The following is an 18,303-nucleotide window of genomic DNA, read 5'->3' as shown; positions in this document are numbered from 1 at the left end:
TTCTACAGACGTACAGCAAATGTACAAGTTTCTTAAAAGCAATATTAGATGGTCAACATATCTTAAATGAGGTGGACTTGTAAGTTGTTTGGTTTTTTTATACACACACAAAATTGTCACTTGCCCATAATATTTTTCTTTTCATTTGCTCATCTCTTTTACTTTTGACATCTTTTAACGCTGCACCTTGCAACAAACTTTATTTCTATTTTTATTTCTAACTTTTACTTTTGTGACTACAGCACCTTTCCATGTTCAAATTGCCCACTGGGACAAATAAAATTGGTCATTGTCAAATGCTCATTAAACAGTACTGTAGCAGTGTTTAGCACAAATTATGGTCCACGAAGTAGATGTTGTATATTCTGCATTTATTTGTAGTAGAAGCAAGTGACAGAGTTTCTTCCATGCAGTCAAAGTAGCCAACCATCTTTGGTATGTTGGATATCAACTATCCAGAACCCATACCTGGCCAGGTTTAGAGAAACAAGACCTGACACTAGTGAAGATGGCGCCACGCACATGCCTCACATTCTTCACCTTTTCCCTCACTCTGAAAAAGGCTGGACATTAGAGACTTGGTTTAACTGTCTATTAATATTTAGAATCTACACCAATATATAGGTTCCAAATTCTTAGCTGGCACTTAGAAAGGTGTCAAAATGTAAAGGCTACTATGCACATGAGCATAGCTGTCATGATAAAGCCTACTTAAACCTGGTTCAATTTTCTTTGTGTAGAATACTTCTTTAAAAAAAGCCAAAAATGCACTTACCCTGAAAATTTTTTGACATTGTTCTATTTATCTGTCAGCTGAATTTTCATGTTTACAATAGTGTTTGACAGTATAGTATACAACAATATGCACCTTAACAGACTCCACAATGTGCACCTCTCACTAGACACACACACACATATATACATGCTTACACACTACAAGGCATGAGCACACATTTCATTAATCTAAGGCCATGGACTCTTAAGGAGGAAGCTACAGTGACCTGTTTTGTATATTTAACAGAGAAGCTGACTTGAATGTTTGTCAACATTGTCTCTTGAGCAACATGGTAATTTTTAAATTGGTATTCTCTTTACTCAAATAACTGTCATATCTCTCTAGATCATTTCAAAAGATCTTGAAATAATAAAAATGACCACTAGGTAGATTGCAGCATAAAGCAGAAGGTGCAATCTAAAGCTTAAAACATTTAAAGTGATTAAAAAATCTTAAACCAAATCTCACCCATGGAGGTTTGTACTGTTTGCATATTCCTCCATTTTATTTATACAAGCTAGTGATAACCAGACACCCTTTTTTCAACAACACATACACATTTTACTCTCATCTTACTATGGCGCTTGGTAACAGAAGACAGGGTGTACTAGGTGAATATCCCATTAAAGTATATGAATCATAATTTTTCCAGCATCAACTGGTGCTGCAACAAGCATAAAACACACTCCATACATTTATTCCCAGAAAAGAATTCTTGCAAAATATTCAGGCCTCTTGCTGAACAAAAGGGTTTGCAATAGCCTCCATGCCATCTGCAGGACAAATGAGGACAACTGCTGTTCCTCGGCACACAACTAGCCCCAGGTGTCGCGTGTCTTCTGTCAGCTTCAGTGGGTCATCAGGATCTGCAATAATAATTAAATAATTATTGCATAATTATCTACACAGATATGGACTAAAGACCTCTATGGCAGTGTTTCAAATAAAACCTGTCTGCACTAGAAACATTTTAGGGTCAGCTTGAGTGAATTTTGATAATGCTTACTTTTCCTAGGAGCTTTATTTGCTAACAAAAAGATGACAAGTTACAGTCTTTATGGCACCCCTGTCACAAGAATAGTTTATTAAGCTGCACGTCACAATATGATGATGCAACAACGGACAGAAATAATAATACACTATGTACAACTGCAATTTCAAATTTGTGCTGTCTGTGATGAGCTGTCATGGTTCCTTGGAAAAAAGTGAAACTAATCTACACCAGAGAACACCCAAAACAAGCATGAGTACCACTTAACTAGAAAAAGATTAGCCATCCACAATCTCTTCCTGGGAAGCTGTATGTGTATACAGTATAGTCAATAACTTCAATGTGTACACTTGATATTACACACTAGTTTTTACATATTTGCTTGCATTACATGGATCATTACCTGGCAATAATAGTGATAATAATAACACTCTTTATGCCTCATCAGTAATTGGATGCAAATAAGAACACTTCTCCCCTAAACTGTAATATCAAAAGACTTTATTCTACATCTAAAATGGGTATCTTGATTAGCCTGCCTAATTTCAAAGTGTTACAAAGACATCTGTTTTAGGACTACCTCTATCACACACTAATTATAAAATCTGCTAAGCACTTCCTTTTTGCACACTAATCTAGTACCAAAAGTGGGAGATTTATTTAGTATTTAACAACTATCAGAGTATTTAATCTGATCAATAATATTCCTTGTGCAGACATCTGCATCACTTTGGTTTCATTTCCAAGTATCTTCACTGGCTAGCCTGCAGCAAAGCTGGCTGGCTATAAAGGGGTTTTAACTCAAGTGCAAGTTTACTTTTACAGCTTTTATCATAAGAGGCTGTAGGCCAAAATCTAGGCATACAACTCTATCCTATTTGCAAGGTAAGCCATTAAATATCACAGTTCTCATTAAGATTTTGGAAATCCAAACCTCATTTCCTCTTATCAAGATTTTGGAAATCCAAGCATCATTTTTTCATAAATGCAAGATCACTGAGTAACACAATATAAAATCAATTTCTACAATTTCTGCAGAGCAATATGGTGAAAAATCTTAAGTTTTAGTAGACAAAAATATCTTATCACTAGGTCTCACCTCTCAGAAATTCTGTTGTTCCATCAAGCACTAGATTGAGTAGTGGATCAAAGCCCTTCAAAGTACCCGTGGCTGTCAATAAGAAACGAAGAAACATAATGATTTTATATTAAATTGTATATTAATGATAAATCTCAACCATTTTAAATTATTTCCAATTACCCATGACATCAACCCCATCAGTGATTTCAACCATGCTTAATCTGTATGCCCTTCAAAGCTGTACTGTTTATATTTAATCATTCTCCACTGCTTTTTGAAACACCATGCAATAATTTTGTTCTGTTTCTATTAATAACATTCTTGCTCCTTTGTGTGTATAAGGGTTTTAATAACAATGTGTACTTGTAACACGCAGTACTGATAGATTGCACTCTCTGTGCAGATCAGTAAATGAACATTAGATAACAGTCTGTGGACAGTGAGATACGTACAGGTATACGAAACAACATAAGGATGAAGTACAAGAGTAGAATGTAAAGCAATGGATAAAGGTATGAATGGATATAGGGGCTATAAACAGCGTAAGATGGAGTTGTTACATGATGATTAATATGAAAGACAGTATTACAAAGGAGTTAAGAATAGTAATTCAGAGATAGAACTTGGTGAACACATATGTTTTCGGAGACTGTTTGAAAGTAGCCTTTGAGTCAGAGTGGCGAATGTGATGTGGAGGAGAGTTCCACTGCATAACAGCACAGAGGGAGAACATCCATTGTCCATATGTGACTGGCTTTGTGTGAGGTAGAAATAAAATGCAGAAGTCTGATGAGGAGTGAAGGATTTAAAAAAATCGTGACCTACAAAATTAACAATAAATGCAGGATTTTTATAGCACATGCTCACACTCATAAGAAGTATGCTCTTAGTGCTTGAAGCAAGAATGAGACAACTGACAACATGCAAAAGAGCAGAAGGATGAACAACAGTATTGATGATTAATATAAGACAAATACAGAAAATGCAAAGAGGAACCAGGTAACAAGAACTATGAGTGTTGTGATTCAGCAGAAGAAGACAAGTAGGGAAATAGCAATAAACAGCAAAGCGGAGGGAGGGAGGGTGTTGCAAAAGAAATAGCAGTCTGTGGACTGTCGTTCGGACTAATGCTCAAGAAAGAGGTGTGCTTTTAGAGCACATTTGAAAGATTAAATTAAGCTAAGTACACTGTATTTGTATAAGTTATCTTAAAAAAAAAGAAGTGAGAAGATAGTGGAACAGGAAGATAATAATATGGCAGCAATTCACTAGCATTGCATAATGTCACAACATAAATAGCAAGTTTTCGTGGCTCATGATCCTATATACATATATCACTAGAATGATTCTAGACATAACAATGCATGTAATAAAATACTCTAGACTTTGTCAAAATATACTCACAGAAACAATCAATCCTACTGGCCTAGTTAACTTAATTTTCTAACACCTTATACCACAATGACATTCAAGATCATTTGCCCAATTTCAAAACTGTCAGATCCTTTGCTTATTAGATTGTGGCAAAGACGACAATGATTGCTGGAAAATCCCAGAAAACTTTTAAAATAATCAACTTTCTTCATATTTCCTCTCCCACTCCTGTTTTTTTAATTTCTTATTGACTATTCTTAATTTATTTTGCTATTTTGAGACTTGGGTTTATTTTTAATTTTTTTTTTAATTCAGTTGTCATGTGAAGTAGTTGATTTGCTGACCAACTACCTCTAGACTGGAGCTGAATGTAATTTAATGCACCTTAAATTAGAAGCACATAGACCAAATTTACCTACCCTCACGACCACCACTGAACTTGACTCGAATCTGTTTGTCTAGGTACTTTGCAAGATCAAGTATACTTTCCTTCTTTTTTTTCTCTTTTTCTTTGTCTCCAGGGGCTAGCGTTTGCTGAAAACAATCAGCTGAGTTACTCATTGACTGCGTAGACGCTTTTCCAACAATGGGGTTCAAGTGTACATCAAGTATACATCAAGTATGCACTTAATCGAACATGACTATAAATAAAAACGACGTATGCTCTTAAAACCAAATATTTTATGACAAAATAAAACTGCGATAACTATTACAAACTTCTTTCAAAACAAACGCGCAAACCTGAGCAGCAGATATTTGATGCGCATCATATCCGTTGTAAAATATAATATTTCAGTTCATCAATGGAACAGCTTTAGTTCTGGGTTGGAACAACTATCACTTTTTCATATACACTGATAATATTCCTTATTCGAATTTATAAAGGAAATACCTGCACGGGCTTCTGCAACTGTGACATTATTTTGTAGTGATGAAATTCGCTTTGTAAACAACGTTCTCACGCTCGACTCACAGCTTCGCGGTTTGCACGCGCCCGCTCGCCAGCACTTCCGGTGGAGTACGAGTGCAGTCCCTTCTCACACTACAATCGCGATCTGCTGCAGGTCACTGGACTGATCGAGTGCAAGCTGATAGATATTACGCGTTTTCTTGTGAACTCGTCTTGTCGAACTAAAGATATTATCAACACAAAGACTGAAACTCAACAGATAGAATTTCAACACATGTGTTTCTTGGCGTCTACTGACAATATGGACACTGAATGAATTTGAACTTCAATTGTAATTGCGTGACCCGGTCATCTTCATTTCCGGTAGATTGTGGTTTTCGGTTGTCTACTTGTCTACTTGCAGTTACGTCATGCGTATTGTGATTTCAGTCCTTGCCTGATTGAGTAAGTCTGCAATTCTGAGGTCATGGTAAGTGAAAGCTATACACTGGAACAGTAGAATGGAAGCTGATTTAATATTAGTGCAACATGTGCTTGGATGAGTAATCAACACAAGGAATAATTAGAAAAAGAAAGCTAAGGCATATTTTGTCGATGCCCTGCCGGTTTTCTCTTAAGTGAGAAGGGTAAAGATTATCATACTTGCAATAATCAGTCAGATTTGTTCATTTTGGAGAACCGAGGGCGAGACAAACTTATGACGGAAGGAAGTAGGAAATCATCGTTTCGGCAAAGCTTGAGAGATTTGATGTCAATAAGAATAAATCTGATGACTAACTACGTGTCATGAGCTTTTCCCAGCATTGAATGACTTGTTCATCCGTTTAGATATTTTGAAGGGGAAAAATCGTTCATGTGAGTTGAATTGAAAAAATCTACTTGCTTGTGCTGTTTATAATAATTGATTTTACCGGTTATTATAAAATTTATATTGTCCGAAAGTATTCTATTCAATTAATATTGTAAGTGTTATAAATAATAAAAAGTAATCTACCTTTTACAAATTGTAAATCTCTGGTAAGTAGCATACACTTTACTGAAAACTTTTTGAATCATAAGCTAAAATACCATTGACTAAAAGAAAAATCTGGCATCTCAGAATTTCTCAGTTTATAATTGTAAATTAGTTGTGTTTGTGCTAAAGAAAGAATTACCAGGTTTTTAAGCTAAGCATTTTTAATTGTTGTTTTTATATGGTCATAAAATGTCCTGTTCAAGATTATTAGATATGTGTATACATTTTTTGCATTGCATATACAAATGATAACACTTTCCAGGAAACTGAACATAGGTGTGAAGGGCATGCATTTTATTCCATATGTTCTGACATTATTAAGAATGTTTTAACCTAGACAGTTTAATCAGCTGAATGTGCACCCTGACTTGGTGCAGCATTAGTTAACCCAAAAGCTAACGTAACAACATTTTTCACAAATATTATTACTCTTGATAATTTCTTGAGTGTTCTAACTTCATTCATGTGTACATGTTTTTGAACAGCTAGCACAAGTAGTGAATAACGTTGTGCTTGCCAAAAGCATTGGTCAGCAAGATCTTAAATAAAGCTGTGTCATAATTATAAGTCTTAATCTGTGAACACATTTCTTTGCCTAGAAAGATATATAGGGTATATATATATAGCTATTAAAAAGGGAAAGTCTAGTGAACACTATTGACATTCTTTTAGTGCTCATGCTAATCGTTAAGGGTTTTTTCAAACCATATTTTCTATCTGCTGAATTCAACAAATTATTCAACTGTTTTTATGATGCACATGGAATGGGTGGGAAAGAGGGTAGAATATATTTCCATTATATAGTTGTTTTTGGTTATGTTTTTTAATATTATCTAATGGTATATTATTAACTTGCTCTGAATGTCTAGTATTTGCCTGTGCATAGCACTGTCAGTTCATCTGATGACTGGAAACAGTACTAACTGGATCCTGACCTAAATGTTCTGTGCATTTGTGAGCACTCTAAAAAGTAATAACAAAAGCTTGTTCAAAAGCTAATGTACTGAATCCTGAGGAGACATAAGCCTTAAATGAAAAAGTAAATTCGTTTCTTCGGACATTCAAAGGTTTTCTGATAAAATTGGTTCCTTTGAAATATGGCTAAACTATTAGTCGTGACTGTAAATTGTAGTACTTGTTTAAAAGAGTGTGAACTATAAATATTTTCTGCAATTCAAAATAAAACCAATTTATTTAATGAATTTATAAATTTCTTTTCTGAGTTGTTGCAGAAAAATTCTATAATAATCATACTTATTTTACATAGGACTTGTGGTCTAGTCAGGCTGACAATCTAATTGTAATACAAGACTTAAGAAGTGATACAGGGTCAGGATATCCTGATTCCGTTGCCATATTAAATTTAATGCATTGTTCATATGAACTAGCTGGAACAGACTGAGTCATAAGTTCAGATCCTCTTCTATTGAAATTGATTACCCTTGGAAATATAGGCCAAAGTAATATTCATCTTGAGGTGGTTTTAATAGGTCTAGTGCAGGGGTGGGTAAAGTATGGCCTGTCTGCCAAAATGTGAAGTTTTCACTTTTTTTATTCAGCCTAGGTTAATTTGATTTAATTTATCAAGTACACATTTTGTGACTTGTTTTATTAAATATGCAGTGTGCTTCTTCATCTCTTACACAAATAAAGTCCAGTGCTAACATATTTTCAAGTACTTCCTGCTCCATTTGCTTTCTTCTCCATTTCTGTGTTTTTGCTTTCTTTCCTGTCAGTTTCACAATATGAGGTATTGAAAGTTTCTGCATGAGGAAACTGATGTATAGTGAAATTCTGCTGAGATAGGGGAGGATCTAGAAAATTGATGGTTATTTTTTTAAAGTGATCTTTTGGTTAGGAAATAAAGACCCCTGGTGAACCCATGACCTTTGTCAACTCTTGTGTAGTTAATAGGTGTATAGTTTCTTAATTTCCTCTAATAATATGACCATGTTGTGTTCAGATGTGTGATTAGAGAATGGGTAGATGTGGGAAAGAGAAACGACTTTGTATTTTGTTAGCATGAAGTTAGAATAAACTCAGAGCTTGCTTACTTAAAGCATATATATGATAAATGCACAGCTAGTTAATAAATTGATAAATGATAAAATCTAAGTTACAGATAGTGTTCTAACCTATATTTGACATTAGGTCCGTATCAACGTGTTCAATAAGCAGAATGTAGAATACAGAATTTACGTGTCTACTTCTGTGTCACGTAATTCTTTCACTTGAACATGTGTATGTTATTGTTTTAGCAAAAGTTTGTTTCTTACAGTGATCACACTGCAACCAAGGAAGATGTCACGTAAGACCAACAAGTGTCTTGGCCTTTTGTGCTTCTTTATGGGTCTCACCTGTGTAGCCTCAAATTATGAGAGTGAGTTTTCTCTGCCTGTCACTCACATGTGCAGCTTTCTCAAACATTTTTATGCCAACGATTTATGAATATCTGTGACTCATGCATCTGCACATAGGTGTTGCATTTTTAGAGGTAGTAATATTCAGATCATGTAGTTTAGGCATAGTATGAAAATCCAGATGTAGTATTAGCTTCATTTATATATGCCATTTGTTCATACTGGAAAGGTTATGAACACAACAAAATTATAAGTGTAATAGTACCAAAACTGACATACCAATGTATGTTTCCAGTGTTTTGGTTGGAAGGTAGCGTGCATAAAATCTATGTAAAATATAAGATATTAACTCATGCAATATGCAGTATTTTTATACAAAACTGCAGCAGTTTTATATGGTTTTAAGAAATAGTGGGCCTAGCAGCTACAGCCAAAACTATGAGAATTTCTAAAATAGGAAAGAATATCTTCTGAATGGAGCCTTTTGCAGGATTTTTTTTTGTTTTTTTGTTAGATCATTATTATTATGAAATTGCAGATGAAAGTAAGTAAATATTTTTAAAAACCATTACATATATATTGCCATGTGTACATCAGTAATACATCATCTTTATGTTGCTAATGGATGTCTACTTAAAAGTAGATCTGTAAAATGTGAACAAGTTTTTTTTTTTGTTTTTTTTTAAATATTCCCTTCCCCCTTTTTTTTAAGTCACACTTCTATGAACCCTAGTTCTGATTAACTTTGATAAAGTTTGTGCTGGGTTTCTAGAGGACCTGGTCAGATGGACACATGAGAAAAAATGGCAGGCAAGCAAGTAACTATTGGATATTTGTCTTATTTTCAGTGTTCTTGAATTCCCATGCCCACTGTGGACCAGCTGACACTGATGTTAACACTCTTCCCTACAAAGATGTTGGAGAAAGCACAATAATTTCTATAAAAGATGATGTTAGCCCCAACACCAACACCGATGTTTTTCGGGAATGCAGAATAGTGTTTCGGTCTCAAAGGAAAGATGGCCGTCTTTGCTTGATGCAAAAACATTTCAAGATACAGCCTTGTGAAGTACGTTTGGAACTCTTTGATGGTTGGGCAGGGGTTGATGATGTCGAAAATCCCAATGTGGTAAGCCAAGGATTTGCTCATTTCCTTTGTTGTAGTGCTTGGAAAATGTTTGTTCTTGTATCACAGCTATAAGATATAATGTTTTCAGTTCAACTGGTGCAAGAATGGTGGCTTTCTAAATAATAAAAAAAAAATATTCTTAAAAAATATACAGCTCTCATACTATCCCAGTCCGCTGTAGAGAATAGCCATGTCTGGTCATCAGAACCAAGATTTTCAACAAAAGATACCAAAATGGCAAGCACAAATCTGTGTAATTTGTAGGTTACTTTCAACCATTTTTTAGAATTTGTTTTAAGAAAGAGATAGCATCATACAAAGCACATCTTTTGTTCATGCATATACTTCTGTATACAAGCTCATAAAGTCACATTCACAAGCTTTTTACTATTCTTTAAGTTAAAGAATAAGACACTCAAAGAAAACCTACAACATGGAGTGTTATAATGATCTTATTTGTTGCAGACAATTGACTGTGATCATAGATTGACATCAGTTGAGTGGTGTACAACTGGACGATATTTCACTCTTGGTGTTGCAAAACATGGTTTAAAACCGTCTATGAAGACAGTCGAAGTTGATTTTGAGGTATACGACATACGCAACAAAAATAGACAAGGTCAGTGTTATTTCAAGAACTAAAAAAGATTGTAATGTGGATTAGTTTATAGTTTTTTTTAAACTTCTTTGTCTTAAATATTATTTCCAGCTTAAATTTGATATCAGGGAGCTATTGGCAGAGGATACATTCAGGCTACACAGGGCAAGAGAAATAAATGTGATGAGTTTTGTAGCTGGAAAGTCACGTAGTGTTTCCTCTTTAGTGGTGGTTTTTAACACATCAGCTTGTTGTTTGGGCAGATAATACAAAGTCTTCTATTTTTAAATGAGATAGAGTCAATACAAGTTGTTTTTTTTTGCAGTGGAAGGAGTTTTTATTTATTTTAATATAGTTTTGTTCAAAGTTACTTGTCTTATCATTAGTACAGTCTGTGCAGATGGGATTTCTCTTGTAGATTGGAATTTCCAATTCATCTGCAGCTATTGCAATATATTTAAACAAAATTTTGAATGGTTTGCTTCAGTTTGCATTCCCGAGAGGGAAATTAAAAGACATTTTAATAGATAACTCAGCTGACCTATATTTTACTTTGTGCAGTCTTCATGGATTCTATGCCCAACTGTGGAAGCAAGTTCCAGCTTGATTCCAGCCAGGTGACTGTCTCCAACATCAACCCAAATAACCACAAAACATTGTTTCATTGTACACTGACCTTTGACTATGTGGGTCTTGAGGAGAACAGGACTGTGTGCCTTATCTTTCAGTCTGGAGTCGACAGAAGTCAGTGCAGCAACTGGCCATACAAACTGACTGTTCTCAGTCAACAGCTAGACCAGACTAAAGACAAGTTGGTAAGTTCCTCTCAAGAATTTAGTGCAGCTGGCTGATGGGTGAGGTTAGCAATGAATGTATTAAACCATGTAGTAAATGTGAGGAATTTTAATAATATGTAAAGGTTTACAGCATCATGCAGTGTAAAAGCCAGACTCTTGCACTTGTATAACAATTATACACCTGGTTTTAAGCATGATTTTGATGTATGTCCTGTGGTTTGGGGGTGGCTAGTATGCTTTTAAGGTAAAAAAAATGCATGATGGTCAACCACAAAAATGTGTTTTTGAGCTTCTCTATTTGGCCCCTATATTATTTAAATTTGGCCTCAAAGTGTATATAGGGAATATATTTAATCCATGAAACTGAAACATGGCTAATGATTTTTGATGTGTTATGTATAACATTACAACCTAAAAATACTCTTTGTGCTGTTGAAAACACTATTTTTCCTGTTTGAAAGTACTCTTTATTTTGGCCTAGGGTAGCCATGTCTGCAGGAATGCTATTTTTGGATACAAACACACTATCAGAATCAGTTTCTTGTCAAAATTAGTAACAGTAAACACATCAGCCATCTATGTTGACTAGTTTATGTTAGCGTATTAGGTAAGGGATAAAATAAGACGACAATGTTAAGATTCTGTAGTCCCACTAAGAGTACTGAAGTGTAAGTGATTCACTGTATAGGGCATGGTGTGGAAGATGGAATACAATCCTTACTGCCACTTGTTATCTCCCCTAATAACTGAAAAGTATATCTCTGCAGAGTGGGTAGGAGTCTCCAGTCATTGGCTCAGATCAACAACTGTTGGTTCTACCGTCAAGCACATTAACTACAGTACTATAAAATGAAGTCACAGTAGGATTGGGATGCAGTAATAGCTTTGAAAGATTTTTGTTGGATTATTTGTGATATAAGGCTTTCATGCTGCAACTACACTTTATCTCTGATTTAATAACATTCTCTTGAATCCTTATCTAGGTCTCTTTCAGTATGATAACCATGTTTTCTATGGCTGGTTTGTTGTTGTTGTTGTTGTTGTTGTTAATATGTCTTGTGACTGATTTTCACTGAGTAATAACATTTTTTTAGCTTTCCCTGTTTCACAAAAGATTTGTTTAAGGAAATTTCTTTTTAGTCAGATGCTATTGGATGAGGTAAACCAGCCCATTTTAATTCCAATATGTAACCTTAACATTACAGGAATATTCATGTGAAAAGACACTTCCAGAGAGATGGTGCTCAAATGGAACAAGCCTGAGGCTGGAGCTCTATCGAAATAAAAATGGTGGTGTGCAGAATGAAACAGAGAAACCAAATATCTTCTCTGTTTTTGTTATGGATCACATAGGAGGTGAGTACTAAGTTTAATTGTCAATAACATACAAGATTTCTTTTAACAGCAGTGCTGGTTCGATAGCTCCATGAATTAAGAAGACCTCTTGGCCTTGTTTTGTAACATATAACAGTTCTCAATAAGCATGCTGCAATGTTTTTCATTGTTACACAGTAGGTTGTAGTGTTTTCAGTCTTGTGGTGTTTCTTTGACTTTGTTGTGGGATGCTGCTGATGTTGAAGAAATGTACCAACAAGTTTACTCCTCTGAAGTACAAGTAATCTTGGCTGTCAGACATATCCATATTTTGTATCAGTTATGCTTTAAAAGATGAAAGATTAAATAAGATTACTGGGCCTGAAATGCCAAGGTCATTAACATCACCAACACGCTTTGACTGAAATATAACTGGATCATAAGCTCAACAGAAATGTTAAGTTAGCCCAGAATGTTAATAATAAAACTTCTTGTGTTCAGAGTTATTGAAAGCTGGGGATATATATGATCATATGCTTTTCCAGGAAATTTAACGTAGCTGTTAAATCTGTGTTTGGTAATTGTTGCTATAAATAATAAAAAAATAATCACTTTGGCATGTACATCAGTGTTACCTCAAAAGGTAGCAGAAGAATAGCGTGAAAGTGCAATGTATATGTAGCTTTTATAAAGTTTCAAGTGGATAAGAAGTGTTAAAATTAAAGAAGCAAAATGCCAAATTCATGTTTTCCTGCTTGCTTTTTTTTAAAAAAAAAATCTTTTGAATCAGAATTCATCCACCACCACTTCCAACACACACACTTTTCATCCTTTATTTGATACTTGTGTGTATTAAATGCACATTATTTGTCACCTATATGATGTATAGCTTGAGTGAGTTACAGTTGATTGTCCCGGACTGCTGTCATTTACTTAACTGTATGATTTCCTGTTCTACAGGTGCTGACACCCTGCCTTTGGTTCACAAAAGCATGTCAAGCCCAGTGGAGTCCTCATCTCATTTATTGCTGATTATTCTTGTAGCAGTCATTTTGAGTTTGGCTTTGTTGGTTTCCGTTTTCATCTGCATCTACTTTCACATTTGCCAGAAACCCAAGGGTGTTCAGCGTGTTTCGAATCAAGATGATGGATCATCTAAGACTGCGATGATCACAAATGGGACCTGCAGAAACGGGCAAATGGTGTGATCGTGAGGTATACATTCCGTCATATGTGTGAAAATAGTGTACCTCATGTTTTGTTGCCCTTCAGCCATTTTTTTCCCCTTCATGCCATCTAACAATTCATTATTATTTCCAGAGGAAGGACAGCTTTATGGTTTTGGAATAAACACATTGAGCAAAAAAGTGTTGAAATAAGTGTTAATTGAAGCAGAAAGCGAAGCCTTGGCTTGAATATTTCTGGTTTAGCATCAAGAGACAGAAACATATACCTTGCAGTTGGTGACCACTGCAATTTCTGAACAAGTGCATCTCTTCTGGTTTGCATAGTTCTGCTGTAAAGATCATTGTTGGACTGCCTTCAGCATAATGTGTATCAACTTTCCTCATCTTGTGTACTTGTGTGCAATAATGTAATATGTACATAGAAAAAGCATGACCTTTGTTTCAAGGAACCAAGTGTTGAACTCTGTGTAATATTCATCAACCACAGATTTAAGAACTCTTGTGTCAGGAATTTAACAAGGTGCAGTAAAACAATTAAAGCTTTGAAAGTTTGTGTGTCCTGCAAGGTTTGCGGGCACATGGTGCAAGACACTGAAGTTTAGTAGCAGCTGTATCCCGGTAGATGAGCCACAATTCTCCTGGTGTGTTTTGCTGTGAGAGGAAGAAGAGGGTTGATTACAGAAAAAAACTAAAAAATTCCATAACTACTGAAAATCTCATGCTACTTTAGCAAATGCATTTACATGTTGCCTGGTGAATCATCTTCAGAGTATGCTTCCCAGTGGTGTAAACTTATTTGATGCTGGTAAATCATGCCATAAATTATAATTAACTTATTATCCTCCTTTTATTTGCATGTTATTTTAAGTGAATAATGATGGTTATTGAGATAAAACCAACTACCCATTATGGATGTCACTTAAAGAGCTCTCCATGATAATGTCCTCAGAACCAAAATATGCTTATAAGAGGAAATTAAGGATTAATAATGCTAACAGAGCATTACTTTAAAAATAATAAGTGCTCAATTTGTGAAAGAGATCTTGCTTATCAGTAAAGTGGGCTGTAATTTTAAGTTTCATAAATTATTTTGATCATTTAAAATGGGATGTATGATCTATATTTAACGGTTTCTCGAGTGGTTTGTGTTTCATTTCTCCAGTTTCAACAGGGAAGGAAAAAAAAACATGGCTGCATCCGAACTTCCTGTCAGAACATGTACATATGTGTGGATGTGTGTGTTGATGACATTCACGTTGTAGGCTGACATAGCACAACCTGAATTTCTAAATTCTTGAGCACACATTTAATGCCTGCATTGATTGGAAAGGCTGCTGTTGCAGATCAGAGCTTGTGAGAAAATAGCTTTTTGATGGGAAAGAATGTAGTATTGTGAGTCAGAACAAATGTAAATATAATTTTCTTGTTATTATGGTTCATCATTATTGTCTTTTCTGTTTCTCACTTTCTCTCTTTCTGTGAGAGAATAAATTTGTTAATGCACAGCCTACTTAACAGGAATTTATTTAAGAATATTCATATAATGTCTCATCCTTTCGTTATTTTGGCACATTTAGTACCAAACTTGCCAGACCTTAGGAACAACATCAGTGGAGAGCCTATCAGTATAGAAGCTGTAACCAATCAGCACAAAAGCCTGTTTGGACAGTCTGAACCAAGTATTTAATTGTCATGTATCATCAGCACATTGAAAACTGAGCATGTGCCCAGGAAACCCTGATGCTATTCGTGAGGTTTCATGAATGGTACTAAGACTGCAGCTGGAAAGATAACTTTATGGTGTGGTCATGAGAGTGTGCAGGCATCTTTGACGTGTATGTTACTTGGATGTGTTATTCAAACGTGGTTGTAAGTACATTTCTACATGGCTTTATATGCTCCAGTCATGATGGTAGGGTCATTTTCAAACAGCCAGCTTATAATTTTATGTCTCTTGATATCTTTTCCAGAATATTTAAGGGTTTTCTCCCAACATTCCAAAGCTTACCCAAAACTTCAGCACCATTGAAAGTTTCTTAAAACTGTTGGAAATGTCTGGTAAAAGGTTATCTCTACAACACCTGCAAAAAGGAATGGCACTAATATGGTTATATATTTCTTTTGTGTAATGTATAAAGCACCTGGCTTTGTTTGAAATCAATGTTGTATATTGCACCCTGAATAAGAGAAATATAGTAGGCAACGGACATGTTTGGTGTGCCAGCTTTAAAATGATCTGTAACTAAGGGTAGGGAGGGGAAAATGAAGATTATTCATCTTGGCTAGGGTAGATGTGTGGAAGACAGCTGAATGGCAAAAACAGCTTATATTTCATGAGCTATTTAGCTGTATACCTGGCCCATTGTGTTGCATCTTTGTAAAAGTGTTTAAACAAAAGTTAATATTAGTGCACTATGGCTATACAACAGTCTTTTGCTAATCATGAAAACTGAGGGACAAAACCAGCTAGTTGAAAACTCATGACAACAAAAATTTCTGTAGGCTTGTATTTTCCAGCTAAGACAGGTGTATTATAAAAACTAAAGTGATTGGGCTAGACCTTAGTGGTGCTCTTTCAGTTGGGGAATAATCAGTGGAATATGGACTTGCAGGAAATCTCCTTATGCATGCTTTCTACTCTATATTTGTGACTGAAATGTGCTCTTACCTGTCATGGCCTTTCTTCAAAGTGTGATGTGGTTTATGATGGCTGCAATGACAGTGCCTTTTGGAATAGGCACCTATACTTGTGACATACAGCAAGCTCAAGTGAGTTTCAGATTGAAGGTGTTTTGTCTATTTAGAGAGAATGAGAGCTCAGACTTGTACAGCAATATGAGGGACGCAATTTGTCTTTGTACCTAAGAGATGTACCTTCTCACCTGTTTGCTCATATGTCATGCTAGCTTGCATAGAACTCTAAGGATGTTCATGTTAGTTTACAGCAAGACATTTAACTTCTACTGTAAGGTTATAATAAAGAAAAATATTTCCTTTGCCCAAGGCCCTCATTTCATAAGTTTATTGAATCAAAGAACCGTTAGATGCAAGAAATGATAAGAATTTCCACATGAATTTGGTTTATACATATTTGACTGTTTTGTGTATCATAGTAAAGTACCAGAAAGTTTCTTTTAATTGCGTCACATACACATTTCTTGTCCCATTGTGCTACCTCCAGTGTTATTGAAAGGGAAAAGCTTAAGCAAGTTTTATATGTAAGTAGTATGGTATATGGCTTAACATATGTTGTCATTAAGTGTGAAACCTAAAACCTAAAATAAGGAGTACATTTTTTTGTAAACACGAGTTTTGACAAATATTAGCATTACTAAATTACTTAAGTGGCACACAGAGGGATTAAAAATTCATAATAGTGATGAACCACCTCATCAAAAGTTGTGGAGCCATGTGTTGTGGTTTTTTTTTTTTTTTTTGTCTGTGAGCTTAACAGATGGTAATTGAGACAACAGATAAGCATCTACAAGACAGTTTTATTTTTATTTGTTTTCAAGTCATCCTATTAAAATGCGTGCACACAGTATGAAGCAGCCAACATTCCATCAGGTACAGGGGAAATGCCATTTGGTCAGTTTGTGTGAATACTGGAGGAAGTATGTGTTATTATTGAACAAAGGTATTTGTATATTACTTGGATATTAGAAAACTTTTTATGTATAATTTTTATCTTTTATGTCGAAAACTCAAGATCTGATAATTTACATTTGTAATTTTTGTTTACTTGTGCAAGTCACATTTGACCCTATCTTTTTTAAGCATCACATCTGATATGTTGCCAAGCCCCTGAAAATGTTTCCAATCTGAATATTTATATAGATTAAAAAATTTATTTTGTGTTGGTTAAACACTTAGCACATAAACTGTTTGTGCCATGTGTATTTGTTAACAATTGATAGACACACAAAATTGAGTTTACACTAACAGTATTATTACCATGGTTTACCATAAAGAACTTGTAATCAGATATTGTTAGCTGTTGTTATATGTTCAGTGTGAGATAAGGACAGTTTTGGTCATTTGGTCTTGCTGTGTAAGTGTTCATGGCTGCTTTAATGAGTTTTTTTAACATGTGCTTTTGACGATTTTCATGCATCAATGATCAATTTGAGTTCACATCCGCTTATTAAAGACTACTAAAAAGCTGGGTTGTCAGTTTTCATTGGCAGAAGAATTTTTTCTGTGAGAGGAGAATGCGGGAATAGAGTGAGGCTAAGGTTGATCAGTTTTGAAAACAAATGACAAATACTTTCTCAACATGTATCCATGAGTGGACCAACTCACCGGTGTCATAACTAGCGGAACATCCCATTCTGTGGTCTGTACATTACAGTGTCTCTCACATCATCATCATCATTGATTTTTCTTTAAACATGCTTCACATGTTTCCCCTAGTTGTACACATTCTTGCAATGATGATCCATGGAGCAGCTAGGAGCTGGAGAGCTTTCACCTCTAAACATTACCAATTGTCTATGAATGTCATTACTAAATCCTTTCAGCAGAGAGAAGTTATCACCGAGTCCGATGCGTTAATCTTTAGTCAGGATGGCTTCCAGGTACTGGAAGCAGTTGACTTTAAGCTGTTACCTGTTTATTATAATGCCTGCTGTCACTGTTAGTGACTGATCTACCACCGAGAGAGGAGTGTAGTGGTTTTTCCTTGCTAACCTCCAAGACGAGAGAGGACAACCCTTGACAGATGTTCACGTTTGTTGGTTTGAGTTCTTGTTCAGGGACTTGAAGAAAAATCC

At 35.2% G+C, this 18,303-nt stretch overlaps 2 protein-coding genes across 4 annotated transcripts; one reads left to right on the top strand and one right to left on the bottom strand.

The window, feature by feature from the left end:
* Window positions 1-172: 172 nt before the first annotated feature.
* LOC112556796 (U6 snRNA-associated Sm-like protein LSm7) lies at window positions 173-5,255 on the bottom strand. Its single transcript, XM_025226169.1, has 4 exons — window positions 5,114-5,255; window positions 4,641-4,755; window positions 2,866-2,937; window positions 173-1,641 (listed from the first exon to the last, which is right to left on the bottom strand). Exons 1-4 carry the CDS (start codon window positions 5,138-5,140, stop codon window positions 1,502-1,504), a joined length of 354 nt encoding a protein of 117 aa, XP_025081954.1. The 5' UTR covers window positions 5,141-5,255; the 3' UTR covers window positions 173-1,501.
* LOC112556766 lies at window positions 4,768-17,694 on the top strand. 3 transcript variants are annotated; one of them, XM_025226109.1, is made up of 7 exons: window positions 4,768-4,840; window positions 8,425-8,526; window positions 9,355-9,635; window positions 10,101-10,254; window positions 10,795-11,048; window positions 12,236-12,386; window positions 13,305-17,694. In XM_025226109.1, coding segments are annotated over exons 1-7 (1,191 nt in total). In that variant the 5' UTR covers window positions 4,768-4,839; the 3' UTR covers window positions 13,553-17,694. The 3 variants fall into 3 exon arrangements, with proteins under 3 accessions (XP_025081894.1, XP_025081895.1, XP_025081896.1); XM_025226110.1 differs by lacking the exon at window positions 4,768-4,840 and adding an exon at window positions 5,462-5,600; XM_025226111.1 differs by lacking the exon at window positions 4,768-4,840 and adding an exon at window positions 5,637-5,986.
* Window positions 17,695-18,303: the final 609 nt, after the last annotated feature.

This window comes from Pomacea canaliculata, linkage group LG2, assembly GCF_003073045.1.
Source record: "Pomacea canaliculata isolate SZHN2017 linkage group LG2, ASM307304v1, whole genome shotgun sequence".
NCBI lineage: Eukaryota > Metazoa > Mollusca > Gastropoda > Architaenioglossa > Ampullariidae > Pomacea > Pomacea canaliculata.
This window is presented reverse-complemented; position numbering and strand designations above follow the sequence as displayed.